The following is an 18,300-nucleotide window of genomic DNA, read 5'->3' on the forward strand; positions in this document are numbered from 1 at the left end:
CATACTCCACCCTGCACCAGGGGTTTTTGAGAGCTTCTGGTTTCCACAGCAATGTAGCAAAACATTTGCATATTTACATTTATTTATTTAGCAGACGCTTTTATCCAAAGCGACGTACAAAAGTGCATACAGTAAGTACAGGATGCACAAGTCCTTCCATACCTCTCTTACGTAATTAACTCTTCACTAACCTCTGGCATTGTCCCGGAGTCCCTTAAGTAGGCAAGGCTCCACCCACTAATTAAAAAAACCAACTTTGAACCCCTCTTTTGCCAACAACTATAGGCCCGTACTCCCACACCTCTCTAAAGCTATGGAATGTGCTGTGTTTAACCAAATCTCCGACTTTCTCACCATTAACTAACTTGACCCTAACTATCTGGTTTCAAAGCTAATCACTCCACGGAAACTGCCCTAATTGCTGTAACTAACGCACTTCAAGCTGCAAAAGCTGCCACTCTCTCTTCTGTCCTTATCTCCCTAGATCTATCAGCTGCCTTTGACACTCAACCACCTGATCCTCCTGTCTGAACTGTCAGCCATGGGAATCACTGGAACGTCCCTGGAATGGTTCTCCTCCTACCTCAAAAGTCGCTCCTACCAGGTCTCCTGGCAGGGCTCCACCTCCTTGCCCCAGTTCCTGAAGACAGGCTTTCCACAGGGATTAGGGACCACTGGGACCACTCCTATTCTCTTGCTACACCACAACACTTGGAGGGGTCATAACAGCACATGGCCTGTCATGTCATTCATATGCAGATGATGCACTTATTTGGAAGTCACTCTGGATAAGAGTGTCTGCTAAATGATGTAATGTAATGACTCTGGAGATGGGCATTTATATGCATTTATATGCTAATTTCATGGGTCTTGACTGTTTCTTAGTTTGCTAGCTATGGTAATTCATAAAGTGCTAGCCAGCTAAACTTGGGCAAGGAAAAAATAGAGGGAAACACAAACATACAGACATTCTGTTGCCTTTGCTACCTGAAGAGTCAGAAGAGTGTGGATATATGACATCCTTTTACTGAGAAATGCCCTCAGTGAGTTTCATCACCTTATCAGTGAGCCAAGGGCAGAGAGAGATAGGTTTCAGAACTATTTCTGACTGAATCCTACCCAATTTGATGAGCACTGCCTGCGATGCCCCCTGCTATATTTGCTGGCCATTGAAAGTCAATGTTTGTATGGGGTCTAATGAGCTCTGTGGCTCAGGTTTGATCCCAGATGTGTCATCATCTATGTCTTCAGCTGAAGCCACAGCGGTGGTAAAAATTGGCTTCTTTTCACTAGGGATAGGAATGGATGGGCTGACCAGGTTGCCCTCATCTCACTACTCCCAGGCATGCTGCAATTCATCAGGTGCCTGAAAGCTACTTGGATAACATCAGCAAAGTAGCAGCTATCCTCTCATGAGCACCCACTCTGCTGTAGAGCTGCAGTGTAAAAAAACAGCCAGTGTAAACAGTAAAGAGTGCATCAATGGACTGCACTCGTCAAGCCAAGTCAGTGATTCCAACCTAGGGTTGCATCAAAGCAAGAACGTAAACACCTTCTGTCTGTTTGGTAAGACAGAATCAGATCTCATCTGTCTTTAACACAGCACAGGCCAGCAGTATCAAACTTTCAGCAAAATTCTCACTAACAAAAGTGTATTTGTAGTAAAACCTGTTTATTCTAGAATTGCAATGACACATATTGCCATAACATAAACAATTATAAAGGCAAACAAGTTTTATTATTGAATTGTTTTTAATTATTATCAAATGTATTGACATCAATGAAATTCCATTTCAAATCTGAATCAAATTTAAGATAAAGGTAAATTCCTGTAATGACAATGTTAGTGCAGCTAGTGAGGTTGTTGGAATTGTACCCTGGTTTACCAGAGTGTTGGTGCACAGGGATGATTTTGGCAGGTGTCCTTGTGGGTTGATTCTTCAGAGGGTGGGTACCTCAAGTGTTGGTGAAGGCATCTGGGAGCAGCCTGTTTGAAGATGATGAAACCAAGAGCACTACAAATGTTTGGCTGTCTGGGCATCCCAACGGGGTTACTTTTAGGACAGTAGAACCACCACTTGGTAGATGTAAAAATTTATAAAAAGGTCTACAGTTTTTTTGAAATCTCTAAAACCTCACCTTGTTAAAGCAAAACAGACAACAGTGAGATTGATAATAGTCTTCACACATATGTTGATTAAACTATTTACTGATTCCTATACAGGAACACCATTGTAATGAGCACTGAATATGATGAATTTACTGTCTCGTATGTTTTCTGCCCTTTTTTCACCAAATAACGTAAAGAGTAACTTGTAAAAAAAGCTGGCTTCCCATTGGTTGACTGGGCAGCAATCCAGTTGTGTGAATGTTGGCATGCCTGTGTAAGAGTAGTAGTAACTGATCTGAGCTCCACAAGGTACAAAAGAAAACAAAAAAATGTTGAAATGAACAGTAAAAATATTTCAGATGACTTTATTGTGTATCAAAATGTAATGCAACAGTCCAACAAACATTGTTTAAAAGCCTTTCTTCTTTTTTCCATAATAAATGAAATCCATTTATCTTTCTTCTGAAACACTGATTACATAATGACCAACCATGGGGTGGGGAGGTGGTGCTAAGGGTGAATTTATAAGACTGCTGTAGAGTAAATGTCTGAATAGCTTTATTGGTCTACCGGTAACAGTGAATGAAAAAACCCAATTTATACTCTGTTCCACCATTTTGTTTGCATTTTAGCATCATTCTACACAGGTCCCACTCCATTTCTGCTTCCTATCAAATTCAAGCCTTTATTTCCCTTAATTCGGTTACTGCTGATTTAGCAAGACCTGCTTGGCATTGTAGCCATGAAACCATAACAATGAAATGTTTACCTATTATTAAAGTAATCTGATCCAAAGATCTCAAATGATACACTCAATTGTACTGTTAGGTAAATCAGCAAGAGACAACAGACATCCTATTGATAAGTCAAACCCAGAAACCTTTGGCACCAGTGTTAGTTTAGCTGTGTGAAATTAACTTTAAATATGCTGCAATGTATGCAGGTTAATACTCTCTATATTCCGTTTTCTTGACAGAAAAATCTGTGCTGCTGTATAAGTGTGCCATCTCTATCCCCTGCCATAAGCAGTCACGTCCCATTAACAATCAAGCTCTTAACAGCAGTGTTTTCTAAGCTCAGGCAAAACTAGCAGCAACTAAACAACTGATGGGGAGTCTATCACTAAAATGCACTGGTCTAAACCATCATCCAGAAATCTAAACACACTACTTTCACCATGAACCCTAAATAAATGAATGTGAAATGTCTGCAGCACAAGAGAAAGGCAGGTCATGATTGCAGGTTTACAGTAAAAAGGTGCTTCTTTGCTCTCAAAATGGGAAGTGAAAGGGGGTGGGGGTGTTCAGTGTTTATGCATTTATCACTGGGGCACAGACACGTAGGAAGAGGGAGAGTGACACGGGGAGGGTGGGTGTGTTTAGGGAGGGGGGAAGGGCTGCAGATGTTGTAGGGCAGTGTTTCTCAATCCCACTCCTGGAGGCCCACTGTCCTGCATATCCTCTATCTACCCTTGCTTCAAACACACCTGATTGAAATTAGTGTGCATGCTCTTGATTAAATTAGGTGAGCTCAGCTAATCAAAAGTGCCACTGATGAGTTCAGTCAGGTAGGTAGAGCAGGGAAAGATGGAAAACGTGCGGAGCAGGGGGTCCCCAGGAGCAGGATTGAGAATCAGTGTTGTAGGGGGAGGGGAGGGAAGGGTCATGTAAGGAGTGGAGGAGGGGCTACACAGAGATGTGGTAGGGGCTCCCAGGGATATGCTCGTCACCCCACTTGACCACCAGGATGTATTCACCCTTCTCCTTCAGCTGGTAGGACACGTTATACAGTCGGTTGCCCAGGTGCTTGACTAAAATCTCCTCACAGGGCACTTTGGGCCCATCCACTCCAACCAACAGCATGTTCCGCCCTGAAGCACAAAAGAGTCGCATCAATGACTACCCTGAAAGAGGACAAAACCCTGTAGCACCTGCTGGGTCCTAAAGCACTTTGTAGCCATGGACAGGTGAAGCTGACTGTTGCAAAAGACAGTACAGCCTCTCAGCAGTGGTTTAACTGCACCGACAATGTATTACAGTAGCCTTGATTCCACAGCTCATACCACAAAACACAATGACATTAAACCAGCCCTTTAAAACTGCATTTCAACATTTCTCTTAACCATAAGGGCATGCCATTGCATTTCATTTGTCATTTACCAGACACCCTTGTCTAGAGCACGTTACAGAAGGAAGTGTAGAAACTCAGACAGCTTGTTGAAGTTTATCACATCAGCAGTTTGAAAGGACCCTTCCCGTGTCTATCACAGCATTAGAGAATTCCCCTCAACAGACCCCTCTGCACAATACCTGCTTTGCTGCAGTCCACACTGAAGCTGTTCTTCTGTCCCACAAATGCTTTGTTGAGGCCGAGCCCCTTGGCAACAACACGGCTGGCATCAGAGGTGGCCCATCCTGGTGCCCCCTGCTGGCTGGTAGAGATTCTGCGGGATATTGGATCCACCAGCACAGAGGAGGTCTCATGCATGCTGTGACTATTCACTAATCTTGACCCTGAGGGAAGACAGACAGGGGTGACATCACAAATAGTGAAGATCCTTCTCTCCAATAAAACTGTCCACATCACTGTTTCCATCATGACCTTTCCATCCAATAATACTACTCATCACCACATCCATTATGATATGACGATTAGTTATATTCAAAACATACTTAACTGCGCACACTTCTAATACGCTTCAGTAAAAAACCATTCAAGCACTAGGTGTAAGTTGCTGTTGGCTTGGAGGTCTAAAGATGTTGAAGAGATCTGAACTTCATTGGAGTCACGAATAAGACTTACCAGTGATCTTAGCCTTGAATGGGCTACCAACGATATGGTAGGGCCCGCCATACTTGATGGAGATGAGGTAGTTCCCAGGAGCCATGGGGGTGTACATGACCTTGTAGCCCTCGGGACACTCCTGACAGTCCATCTTCACCTTGGAGGGGCCATCGATGGTGACAGCCAGAGCCCCGGGACCAGCCGAGCTGGTGTTCACCACAAACTCACACGGGGATCCTGGGGACAAGAAACATTGCTGGGATTCACAATCTTGCCAGCCGTGTGCACAGCAATGCAGGAGGAGGAAACAGAAAATCAGCACATTACCTGTGGTGCCTCCCTCTAGCCCAGCCCCGTAAGCAGACACCATGCCCGGATCTCCAGCCTGGCTGGTCTCCCCGACGCGGATCTTGAAGGGGCTGCCAGGGATGTGGGACCCATTGAACTTCACATCGATCAGATACAGGCCATTCTCCCGTGGGATGAAGCGCACCGCATACTTATCTGAGGGGACAAAAGGCCATAAGCACTGATCCCAGAAGGACTTACTTATCTGGGGGAAAAGAAGGCCATAAGTAAATAAGTCATTCTGAGAACAGTGCTTATCTGGGGGCACAAAAAGCCATAAGCACTGATCCCAGAATGACTTGTGTCCTTTTCTGGAACTCTGAGATGAATATTGCTCACTGTAACACTCCCGTTGTACACACTCCTATAAACTAAGAATAAACTTCCTTTTGGTCACATAAAGAGGCATATCTGAGTGATAAGAGATTGTACTTTTCACTCAAAACCACATAAAATGTACAAATTCTGTTCTCTTCTCCTGGAAGGGTTACATGAATGAATAACAAAATGAAAAATGTTTCCATCTGCTGGACAATGTTTGCCTCTGCTGTTCTAATCCTCCTTGGTTACCTTCATCGATCTCTGTAACGCAGCATTCCTCCAGTGCTCCTGAGGGGCTGTGCACTTTAGCGTCGATGACGCCCTTGGCACCGTTCAGGCTCACAGCAAAAGAGGCAGGCTGGTTCACCTTCAACCCAGACTCCTGCAGGGAAGAACATCTTAACACCCCAACATACACACTTCACTACGTGCCCAGACTCCTGCAGGGAAGGACAGCTTAACACCCCAAAATACACATTATGCTAGACACACACACTGACCCACAGTGTCCCATAGGTGCTCTGCTGGGTTCATGTTGGCTTAACACAATTGCCAGTGCATCACACACTTTGATTGGCGCCTGGAAAGTCTGACAGATGACTGGGACCTGTAGCCATGCATTAAGGTGTGTGTTGCTTTGTCACCCATAGCGATCAATTTGTGGGTCCAGATATTATCTCTACAATCAACACAAGAGCATGGGTGGTATCTCTGCTTGCACCTACACTACACTCTCCACCAACTGGCATGCCAAAATGAAGAAACTCCTCAGTGAATGGAATATTGCTCCAGTTTGTGTGTGGCCATATCTTTGAGGCCGGGGAGGACACTCTGCCCAGTGCTAGTTACTCAGCACCCCGCTGGAACCTGCACAGCCAGCCCAGGTACCTTTATCCTGGACCTGCTTGCTCTCTTGCTGTAAGGGAGCCTAGCTGGCTACAGCAACATCCAGATGTCTTCATGACAGCTCAGGGTGCAGGAAGAATGAGATGCTTATACTGACCATTGGTTATACCGACAACACACATTGGCCGTGGCACATGGCTGTCCTGCCTGTCTGGATTGAAAGTTCAGGTGTGATGTTGGTGACCTTGGTGCATACCTACATGACATGAAATGATATAAATACTCATTAACTTTAAGCAGCGAGCTGCCCTTTGCCTTCAGGACAGCTTCCTTTATTCTTGGAATCCCGTAATACAAGGTTTATACTGTTTCCATTTGGATACTCAAAAAGGGAAGCCTCTAGTTCTTTGAAAGACAAAGGAGGTGGATATTTGCTCTGTATTCTTCATTCCAGAATGCCCTATAAAAGTTCAATGACATTTTGATCTGGTGATTGGGGAGGCTTTTGAAGGTTTCATGAAAGCACTCTTAAAGCCATTTAGCAGGGTGTATGGGGGTGGTGGTATCATCTTGGAATATGAGAACATCATGAGGAAACAATGTTTGCACCAGAGGTTGCACCTGGTCACATAAAATGATTTTGTATTTCTTCAACGAAATGCCATGCAGAGTAAAAATCTGACCCAATGACTCCCACAAAATGGCTGCCCACACACTGTCAACTCTCCTGCCATGTTTATCAGTTGAAAACAGGCTATGTGGATTGCAGGCTTCCTTTGACGTTCTCTAACCATAAACCCAACCAGATGGAGGAAAAATGGAACAGGAGAACTCATCAGACTATGATATTTCTTCTAGGTTTTGGTGCCTATTACACCAGGTTATGCACTGATGTGCACTGACCTTGGTTACAACTGATTTCCGAACAGCAGCCCTACCATAAATATCGGCTGTCAGAAGCTCATGATGCACTGTTTTTGTTGAGATTAGGTCATGGTAAAGCCAGTTCTGTGGTCATTTTTGAGCCTGTTTTGTGGATTTTAGCAACTATCTTGTTAGGTGTCTGTCTATCCTAAGTGAGCTTCAACTTCAACCACTGTTTCTCTGTTTACTGTTCACCATGTGTTACCATGATTTTCAAAATTGTTACCATTGACATATTAAATCATTTTATAAATCTCATGGTGCTTTAGAAACTCACACATTAAAGTCTATTAAAGTGTTGGCAATTAGTATTGACATTAATAAGAAACACATCTACAGACTCCTTTTAACTATAATTTAGTTACTTCAAAATACAAGTGTTTTTTCATTCATTGTTTCCATGATTTGTTTACTCCTGTAAGTGTCTGAGGAGCTTGGGCACTGCCCTCAGCTTTCAGCCTCTTCCCTACAAGCTTGTAGGAGTTGTGGCATGATGGTCACCACCATTGCATCCACATTCATAGGTCTGCAGACCATCCTACCAATGGAGAGAGACATCTTTTTAAAGCCTGGCTGTTTGCTTAAGAGGAAATAAATGACTGGATCCATGGGAATGAATCTGTGCTTCTGTGGGAATACAGGAGGCAAAATAATCTGTTGCATTTTCAGTGCCTCTCTCTTCAGTGCATAATGGGCTTTGTGAGTCATCCAAGGTGCATGACATTCTACAAAGAGCAGAACAACTGTGCCTCAATGATGAATGGTTTATCCACTCACTGGGATTGGTTTAGACTTATTTTGGAATGGCAGCTAGGGTATGGTTGAAGCTACCGATCCATGTACAATCTCTCTTATCCTTGGACGGTGAGGTCTGCAGATGAGGAAATGCAAAGAACACTTCTTGTTCTCAGGAGGTGCCTTAGGATGTGTACTACAGTATGGTATGCCGCCTTCCATGCACTTACATAGTAATTCTAAAGGCGAGAACGTTACCTTCCTTCATAGCATTTTAGTCTTCATTTTCTTGTAGGAACTAACCATCCCTTAACATATTCAAGTCATTACAGACATCACTGTTCACTGTTGATTGGGAAAGAATGTTTGAATACATTTAATTCTTTCCAAATATGGTCTTCATCTGCAGTGTCTACTATGGTGTGTATCTACTTTATCAGGCTACATCTCATCTATCATTCTATCTGCCCAGGGTCGGCCAGAAGCAGACGGCCTCCCCCTCTGAGCCGGGTTCTGCTCAAGGTTTCTTCCTGTTAATTAGGGAGTTTTTCCTGGCCACTGTTGCCTTAGGCTTGCTCTCAGGGGGTCTCAGGCCTAGGAACAATGTAAAGCTGCTTTGTGACAACTTGTGTTGTAAAAAACACTATACAAATAAAATTGAATTGAATTGAATTGAAAACTACAGAGGCATAGCATCTTAAGAGTGATCATTACTACACCCTCCTGAAATCAACGTATATGGAATGGTAATACATTACACAACACCGCCCCTTTGAGGCATGAAGACTTAAGTACCAAAGAAGCCTGAAAACAAAATGTCAGGCAATGTTGAACGATATGCAGTGACAATAAGAGTCAGGAAGAGTTACCTTAGGGCAGCTAACAGGGTTAAAGAGGGAGGCTTTCAGAGGAAACATGAGAAAGATGAACCTACATTAACACCAAAGGATACTCTGGAGGAAGAGACTCACAGTGAGGGTAGATTGGACGTGTGTGTGTGTGCGTGTGTGCGCGTGTGTGCGCGTGTGTGCGCGTGTGTGCGCGCACATGTGTGTGTGTCTCACTTTCTTAAACAGAAACATGAGTTTGGTCGGACAGTACGCAGATGGAAAAGTAGCCTCTGTCACCACCTTTAACCCTTTAGCTCCCATCTGTCATGGCTGTGAGTCTCAAGGGGTGACTGGACTGTTGGGAGCCTTTAGAATGAGGCACGAGAAACACACACAGTCCTTCAGTGCCCCAGAGCTTCCAGTACCACCCAGCAACACAGCAGCAGCAGACCATACTACTCTGTTCTCAGACCCGGTGGCCTTAATCTCTAACTCTTCCTCTACATCCATTTACTCTGTCCCCAGACCCCATACTCTTAACCTCTAAATCTTTCCTTACAGATTCATTTATTCTGTCTCCACACCCCATGAACTTAATCTCTAACTCTTCTTCTACATCCATTTACTCGGTCCCCTGACTCTATACTCTTAACCTTCAAGTATTTACTTTGCATTTGCTCTGGCACCAAATTCTGCACCTGGAGATGCAACATGCTACAAGTAAAGACACAGGTGGATACGATCTTTGACTACCATTGGTAAGTAAAAATCAAACTCCATGTTTCTAGCCGTGTTGTGCCTGTTTTAGCAGCTCTTTGGAGAGCAATGACCTGACAACACCTGGTAAAAGCCCTTCTTCTGAATTTCATCACTGCTGCTTTCTGCCCCTTCATTGGACTAGTCCCTTCTGGTGTTACCACAGCCCTGCCCCACCCCTCACCCCCACCCCAACCCCAGGCCCTGCTGCAGCTGCTGGGTTGTGGGTGCTGCTAGGCTCATCTTGGGGTGGACAGGTGTCTGTCTTTCCCAGTGCCTCACCTGAAGACTGGCAACAGTTAGGCGGCGGGCGTCATCTGAGGGTGAAGCCACGGGAACGATGAATGGGCTGTCTGGAATGTGCTCCTCGTTGAACCTGATGGACACCTCGTAATCACCTGTGAAGCACGGTGGAGTCATCAGTTTCTGTAACTGAGTCATCTTTCAAAGGCTCCACAGGACAAAGTTATCTGGATTCTAGTGGAACAAAGTTGGATATGCTGGGATTCTAGTGGACACATTGCTCAGACTACAACTATTTCCATTCCAACTGGATTCTCCCTGTTTCTTCCTGTGAGGACATATTATAGTGTCTGTGGTGTTAGTCAGATGGCCTCTTCTTACCTGGCTCCTGGACAATGTAGGACACCCCACTAGATCCATCCTTACGGTCCTCAAAGGAGATTTCAGCCTTGCTAGGTCCTTCCACTGCGATGGACAGGCCTCCAGCCCCTGCCTCCCTGGTCCAGATACTGAACTCAGCTGGTTATGAGAGGAAGCAGAACAGGTCAGACCCCGCATTGGCATCTCCAGCATTCCCATTATCCACACACACACGCACACAAACACAAACACACACCTCTGTGTGTGTGTATCACTGTACCTGGTACACCAGCCTCAGCCCTTTCCAGTCCAGGCCCCCCTGCCCTGACTTTGTGAGCCCCACCCTCTCCCAGGGGCCCCACAGTGAACTGGAAGGGGCTCCCTGGGACGTGCAGGCCCTGATACTTCACACTGACGGTGTGGACTCCCATCTCTGTTGGAACGAAGCGGATGCAGTAGGTGTTGTTCTCTCCCTCCATGATCTCAGCTTTGTGGATTTTGCCTGAGGGGCTTGTCACCTGGGCCGTCATGTCCGCGATGCTGATCTCTGGGTGAGAAGAGAGCACAGAGAGGGAGGGCCTGCTTTAGTACTAAAATAACACTTAACTGATTCCTCATATGGGACAAGGGGCTCTTAACAGCAATAGGACTTTCACTCTACTATAGCAAAGTACCCAATTAATGCCAGTAGGAATTTCTCTCTACTATAGATCAGTACCATCTTTACAGCCATTAGGAGCTTAACCCTACTATAGCTCAGTACCTGGGATCTTGAGGCTGAGGTCACACTGGCTGCCTACATTAGCCACAGAAGCAGCACGCCGACGCCTGGTGATGCTCTCCTTCATCCTGCCCTCCCCAGTCACCTTAACCGTGAAAGCACTTCCTGTGATGGAGAACGGGGTGTGGTAACTGCTTACCAATGCATCCTGAAGCTTATATGCAAATCAAACAGTGAGAGAATGCAGGGCTTAAAGCAACAAATTTTTCTGAGCCTGAAATATTTTTTTTTTGGGGGGGACACAAAATGGGACGCACATACATTTAGCGTTACCACAACAGCTTTAATTCAAAATTATTAAAAAAAAAAACAATTGTATTACGGTGCTCAAATTCAAAGTGCTTCCTTTTTTTCTTCAATGCTATTAAAAATGAAAAGTGCAACTTTAAAAGTTGGTCAAGTAGCAAGATGCTGTGTTACAACTTTGTCCAAGTCATTATCATAGAAGCGGAGCAATACATTGAAAATTCTGTCCATGTTGCAGTTTGTGGACTTGTCAACGTTCTGTGAAAACATGTTTTGACAGCTTGTGCACTAAACATCACCCAATGTGACAGGCGTGTCGTGAGTGGATATGTAGCTGGCCTGTGTATTTGACACACTAAGTTTGGAGAGTGCAGTTCTGTCCTGTGATGTTTTGCACAGGTCAACTGGCGCTGGCACTATCCTGAAAGACAGGTCAAGTTCCGCTATAAATGCGGACATTATGAGTACACACGTGACCTCGGATGGATGAAGCGGCAGCAGCTACAGTGGCCACAGCTCGCAGCAACGTTGACGGATAACGAAGAGCCTAAACAGCTGCTTTGTGTGAGGGATCTGTATCATGAGACAATACCTTTTGCCGCTTGTCCCATACTGTATTTTTTTGAACACACAGTGCAAAGCAGCTCCCGGGCTCATTTAATTTGTGACAAAATACGTCGACAGTTTATCCGTCATTACCGTTTTTATCTAACTAAGCCTATCGCCATTTATTTTTCACCCCCTGTTCTATTGTGCTTGTGTCTGCGCCAACCTTCACAAGTTTCGCTTCCTTGCTCCATCTATTTATATGCATGCTAGCCTATTGTGTAGTAATGAACTGATACAGTCCCTGCAAATACTTCCTGGCACCGCCTCACAGAAAGTTGAAACTAGATGCCGATTGGATAAGAACAGTGCTCTTGTAAACAGTGATCTTCTAAACAGGCTACCATTGGTTAAAACTCATCCGAAAAACACCACGTCAGTGATTGTTTTTAATAAAATTGCATTCCGGTCTGGCAATAGCAGAGCCCGTATACACTAGTAATAATATATTGCCTGATCTAAAATCTCTGCACTCCGGATTTCCGGCATGGGGCCGGAGTTCTTTAACCCATGAGAATGCCTTCCCGCACATCAGACATATTCTTGCTGCCCATATTTTCCAGGGGGCAGAAACTGAACACATATACTGTTCGACCTTTTAATCTCACTTAACCCTTTAATTACAGTTCTTAGTCCAGACAGTAGACAGTGGATGAGCTCTTAACCCAGACAGCAGACAGTGGAATGACAATGCACTGGGTACCTGGCACATGTTGGTCTGCAAACTTGATGTTGATGATATAGTTTCCGGGCTCAGTGGGACAGTAAGTGACCTTGCATGTGCCGTCCTCCTGATCCTCTGTGTTGATGTCCACTTTACTGGGGCCCTCGATGGACAGACTGAGCCCCCCATAGCCTAGAGAAACAGGGTCAAGATCAAATACTGCTTTCTTCTTCAGGACATGCCCTTACTTCTCAGATTCACTTAGCTTTGGACAGTCTGTACTTGTGAAGCAGCTTATAGACTTCCACACGAGGCCTACCCAACCCCCCCCCCCCCCAACATATGCTCTCCTCTCCCACCTGCTTCTCTGGTGTCGATGACAAATGTGGCCGGCTCAAATGTGCGCGCCTCAGTCAGGCCCTGTCCGGACACACGGACGCGGCTGGCGTCACCAATCTCGGACTGGTTGATCATGACGGCAATGGGACTGCTGGGGATGTGGCGGCCATTCTTCTTGATGTTCACCAGGTGCTCGCCAATCTCCTTGGGCACAAAGGAGATACCTAGAAAAAAAGGAGAGGAGACGCTGACCAGGACACCAGCTCGACTCTGAGAACTCCCATTTTCTCATGTGGATTTAACAGACCACTTTTCAACAGCATCAGAGATCAGTTCTGAGGTGTTTCCAGGAGACGGTAGATGCCTTGTACCATGGGGCATTGCCACTCCCCTCACTCACCCACATGCCCATTGCGCAGCATCTTGAGGAGGCAGGGCTCTTCTCGACCAGAGGGCGTGGTCAGAGAGGCTGTCAGCTGACTTAGGTCCAGCTCTCCGATGTCCAGGGGAATGTCTGCCGCAGAGCCCACCTTCAGGTGTGACATTCTCATTGAATCATCACCTGGAGACAGGACAGAACTGTTATGTTCAAAGTACAGTGTCTGCTTCTTGGCAACACTATGACAGGGTAGTGGGGAACTCTGGCGTCACTTATCTATGTACCTTAGTGGTTTAGCGAAGGCAGCAGCAGGAGAAAAAAATGAGGGACATGAGAGTTCTTGAATAAGCGCATGGGGGGGTAACAATGCTGGTCCCAGGTATCAAACACAACTTATGAAGAGAAACTAAGACACAAGCAAGCAGAGACTTGGGATTCCACTCAGGTTGAACAAAGTAGTTTTGAAGAGGCAATTTCAAGGTGATCAAGGCAGCTGAGGTGGAATGTAAATCACAGACCGTAATTTGACATGCATTAGCTCACACGAGAGAAGTCTACACCAGAGGTGTGGCTACACCTGTGCCTGGGTGAGGCTGAGTACTGAGAGAGCAGATGGAGCTGCTGCTGCTGCTGCTGCTGGTTGTGCAGACCTGTGATCTTGGCCACAAATGGGCTGCCGGGGATGTGCTTCTCGTTGTATTTGACCAGGATGTTGTAATCGCCAGGCAGGACAGGAAGGTAGGACACGGTGCAGGTGCCATCTTGGTTATCTGTACAGCTGATGTCAGCCTTGGAGGGCCCCTCAATCGCCAGGGACAGACCACCTAGAGCAACCAGAGGGATGGAATCCACATCCTTACAGAGGAAAACATACATTCCCCATCCTATCTGCACATCATGTGTCTTCCCCTCATAATGGAATTAACAATGTATCAAAGTGTGACAATATTTCACTCAGAATTAACACTGTCAAACAGTTGCCATTTAATGACTACACTAGTCTTTCAGGCTTCATGTACATACAGCGAAAAGCCAAACACAGAATAATGCTTATGGAGGAGGCTGTGATTATGGGTGCACTGCATGTGACAGCAAGTCAACTGTCAGGAATGCTACAGCTCTGTAAAGCTACCTTCTCCCGCATCTTTGGTGTTGACCGTGAAGACCGCTGGCTTGTTGACCATTCCATGGATCAACCCAGGACCATAAGCAGTCACATGGCCACTGTTTACATAGTCCACATAAAACTGCAGGGGGCTCCCTGTATAGGCAAGGTTAACAAGTGGCACTTAGTACAGGATTCCTGCAGACACAGTCAACAAGGGCCACTTAGTACACAAAGAGTTAGCAAAGTGCAATACAGTTAAAAAAAAGTAAACCCCCTTCAAAGAAACACACTTTGACATGTTTATCGTCCATAAATTTGGCTGTACACTTAATGAATGTTTTTAATTCCACCCTTTTCTTCTTGCATGTATTCATCTTTCTCATTATTTCTCACGGCTTGTAATGTGGACATCTGGCACTATGAAAAGAACACACAATCTTCAGACTCAGAATTTCAAATTTTTACTCAATAGAGTTTACATTGCTTTAAAAGTTGAGTGTATACCAACCCCTAAAACAAACCTGATCTGTCTTCACTCTAAAATACCCCTTATGTAACATTGCAAAGAAGCTGAAAGCGAATCATTAAAGAGCCTGTTGCTCTTCCTTTGCAGCTTTCCTACAACATGTATTACATTGTTGTTCAGGATGCTGAAAGGAATATTCCCATAGCACCCTGCTAGACGCTTACCTGGAATGTGGATGCCATCGTACTTAATGTCCATCTCGTGCAGCCCCGCCTCAGTTGGAGCATACTTCACTGTCACAGTGCCATCTTTGTTGTCAGTGATGTCTGGCTTTGCCACTTTTCCGGAGGGCATTCGAACGTCGCCTAGGGGGGCAACAGGACAGTCTTTTTAGCCATTTAGCCTGCCTGCAACATTAAGCAGTACCCATCTGCACCTTCGTAAGCATAAACATCCTGATCACTTTTCTGCAGGCATTTACCTGTGATCTCGCCTTTCTTGATAGTGAATGGGATGACCAGGTCGAAAGGTCGCAGCCCAGCCACGTCCAGCCCGTTCATGCCCATCTGCCTGTCAGTCGCCTGCAAGGAAGGGATAAAGGTCACAACCAAGCTCACCTGTTGATCAAATAAGCTGGGGTGAGCCAAGCTGGCAGGAAATTGCATTTAAGTGCAATTGTGCACCTGTGTGTGTGGCAGAACAGTTTGGCTTTAAAGTTGCTTTAAAGATTTACATATTTCATATTTGCTACATGGTGTCAAACACATAAGCATTAAATATGTGTGTTGGGGTAACCTTCCCTACTACCCAGGGAAGGATAAAGGTCCAGCTTGGAATTCCACAGCTTTCCAGCTTTCAATGAAAGGAGGTGTTGTCACCTTGGACAAAACAGGAAAGACCATCAATGTCACATGACTCACACAATGACAAAGACTTGCAGAAAGGATGGCTGGAAAGAAAAGGGGTGTGACATGATTAGCTTACATACAAACACAATTAGGTGACTACAAAAAGATGATCATGGATTCGCCAACACTGACACTGCGAGAGAAAATGACATCACAACACACAAGCGGCTAGATGTGGAGATGACCACCAGTCAGTCACCAATTGGCTATGGATGAGGGTGGGACAGAGGCAAGACAAAATGACTGGTGGAGAGACCAACACTGAAAGACCCAGTGACACCCCTGACAAAGCAAAGACCTGTAGGAGATGAGATTGGATGAGACCCTCCAAAGAAAGAATTCAGAGTGCAAAGACTTTTTTGTTAAGCACCTTCAACAGAGTTTTGTTTTGTTCAAGTTTTCCAAATGTTTTTTTCTCAATTTGAAAAAAAACCAGACACTCCAGGGCATGAGAGCCATGTTTAGACAGACAGGGTAGGTAAAATAACCTTTTTATGCCCTCCAGCGAAATGTGTCTTAAATCTGCTGAGGGAAGAATGACATTGCACTCCATGATATGAAGGCTTAACAGGGCAGGATGTTTGCTAGGAGACAAAAGATAGTGGGGATGAATGCAGAGAGTGAGTGTGAGGTGCTGAATGTACCCATGGCTGGCCTACACTGGGCGCATAGGCATACTGAGGAACCTGGGTCTGCTGCAGAAGCTGCTCAGTAGGGGCTCCTTCCATGGCCTGAGGGGGGGGGGGGGGGAGGGGCAGGAATGGTGAGGATCAGAGAGAAATGCACTTTGTCCCCCTTTCATTCACTGACATCACTAATTCCGCACTGAGGTTTCAATTCATTGTGAAGCCCAGAGAAAGTCAGGGCATTCTGCATTTAGACTGAGGACAATGGCATGAGAGGTATAATGTTAACCCACAGCAGTCAAACCTGACAAATGTGAAAAGTAAGGCTGTAAAATGTAAACATATGTATACAGATGTGATACTTTTGACTAATCTAGGCTGATACATTAAGATCATTTATCAAAACATTTCTTAAAGTGGTTATAGAGATATCAGACTTTCAGAAATGTTTTGCCCTCTCTCTTACCATTGGGTCAAAATAAAATTAAAAAATAAATAAAAGCTTGTTGCAAATTCCAAAAGACTGTAGATACTGGCTTATGGAACAATCATACACAATTATATCAATGACTAAATGGATCACATTTGATTTTGTAATAGACGCTTCATGACCTCAAAGCATTATCAGCCAATTGGTCAGTAATCGAACAAAAAAAAACCCAGCATGCTGGTAGATGAGAAAGTGATAGAATTCATCTTAATTTACCAAAGAGTTGAGAATTAGTCCTTATCCTGGCCAATGCTAGTTCAACACAGTCAGTGAATTACACCGGGGCAACGGTGAGGCCAAAGAACAGGTAGGTGTACTTACGGTGACCTGGAATGGACTGTTAGGGATGTGCTCTCCACCGAAGCGCACACAGATGACATACTTCCCAGGCTGCGGGGCTGTGTAGAAGATGTCAAAGGTGCCGTCCTCATTTTCCACCACGTCCACGTCCACCTCCCCTCCGTCCGGGGTGCACACGCTGCAGGTGACCTTGCCCTTACCGGCTGCCTTTGCATCCACTGTGATCACTGTCTGCTCGCCGATCTGTATGGTGGGCCCCACTCCAGCACCTGGGGTTCACCACAGTAGGGGAAATTCAGACAACTCCACAAATCTGTGCATCCATTTTATTAGTTACGCATATTTACTAGCCACTGCCTGTTGGTGCCACCCTGTAACCATCCACATTTTCAAGGCAGAGTTGCAAAAATGAACACAAAACTGGAGAAACTAAGGGAAGAGGGCCTGGGGCAACATGAAAAGGCATGCGGCAGCATTTCCTCTTTCCTGACTGATTAGGAGACAACACATACTCCCTAATCACGCCGTTGTACTTGCATTTGCATTATTTTACAGTGCTATCAGGAGTCTTTCCATGGAGTATAAAATAAAAACAGCAAGGAATGTTGAGATTGATCTTACAAGGGATCAGGTTACATACGGGGAGCCAGTTAATGAAAATGGCTGCCAACATACACCTTCTCCATTCTGTCGTTGCTCCAGTTTTCTGAACACTGGAAATAGTTATTTATATTAATGAATATTAATGGTCATTACTACTTCTACGCCTGAAACAAACCTATTCGCCATAAATGGTAATAGTTTTCCCCAAAACCATGTAAAAAGGCTAAGACCAGCCATGACAGCAAACAAGGGCAGGGCTGTGGTTAGTCATTAATCACCATGGCAAAAGCCCTGACAAGGGTACAGCATGCAGCAAGGGGTTCAGAGAGAGAGAGAGAGAGAGAGAGAGAGAGAGAGAGAGAGAGAGAGAGAGAGAGAGAGAGAGAGAGAGATTGAGATTGAGAGAGATCAAGAAACAGAGAGAGAGTGTCTTTCCTTAAAATGACTGTTCAAAATATATGATGTACTTAAGTCAAGGAACCTCTGAAACCATCCAATATTATTGTTAAAATAAGTTAATCTTATTT

General features: G+C 45.0%; 1 protein-coding gene across 2 annotated transcripts in view; it reads right to left on the reverse strand.

The window, feature by feature from the left end:
* Nucleotides 1–3,708: 3,708 nt before the first annotated feature.
* LOC118779147 (filamin-A-like) overlaps nt 3,709–18,300 on the reverse strand; it is a 48,501-nt gene continuing 33,909 nt past the window's right edge. Inside the window, exons 31-48 of one of the 2 annotated variants that reach the window (XM_036531077.1) lie at nt 17,192–17,439; nt 16,399–16,485; nt 15,328–15,427; nt 15,071–15,211; nt 14,405–14,533; nt 13,923–14,096; nt 13,294–13,455; nt 12,914–13,117; nt 12,594–12,746; nt 11,021–11,143; nt 10,538–10,804; nt 10,279–10,416; nt 9,937–10,052; nt 5,813–5,945; nt 5,222–5,398; nt 4,913–5,131; nt 4,420–4,623; nt 3,709–3,980 (exon numbers count right to left, since the gene is read on the reverse strand). In XM_036531077.1, the coding sequence (XP_036386970.1) occupies nt 3,796–3,980; nt 4,420–4,623; nt 4,913–5,131; nt 5,222–5,398; nt 5,813–5,945; nt 9,937–10,052; nt 10,279–10,416; nt 10,538–10,804; nt 11,021–11,143; nt 12,594–12,746; nt 12,914–13,117; nt 13,294–13,455; nt 13,923–14,096; nt 14,405–14,533; nt 15,071–15,211; nt 15,328–15,427; nt 16,399–16,485; nt 17,192–17,439 (2,960 nt within the window). In that variant the 3' untranslated portion in view covers nt 3,709–3,795. The remainder of the gene's footprint in view (nt 3,981–4,419; nt 4,624–4,912; nt 5,132–5,221; nt 5,399–5,812; nt 5,946–9,936; nt 10,053–10,278; nt 10,417–10,537; nt 10,805–11,020; nt 11,144–12,593; nt 12,747–12,913; nt 13,118–13,293; nt 13,456–13,922; nt 14,097–14,404; nt 14,534–15,070; nt 15,212–15,327; nt 15,428–16,398; nt 16,486–17,191; nt 17,440–18,300) is intronic. The other variant, XM_036531078.1, reaches the window with a different exon arrangement.

The sequence above is a fragment of the Megalops cyprinoides genome, chromosome 6 (genome assembly GCF_013368585.1).
Source record: "Megalops cyprinoides isolate fMegCyp1 chromosome 6, fMegCyp1.pri, whole genome shotgun sequence".
Taxonomy (NCBI): Eukaryota; Metazoa; Chordata; class Actinopteri; order Elopiformes; family Megalopidae; genus Megalops; species Megalops cyprinoides.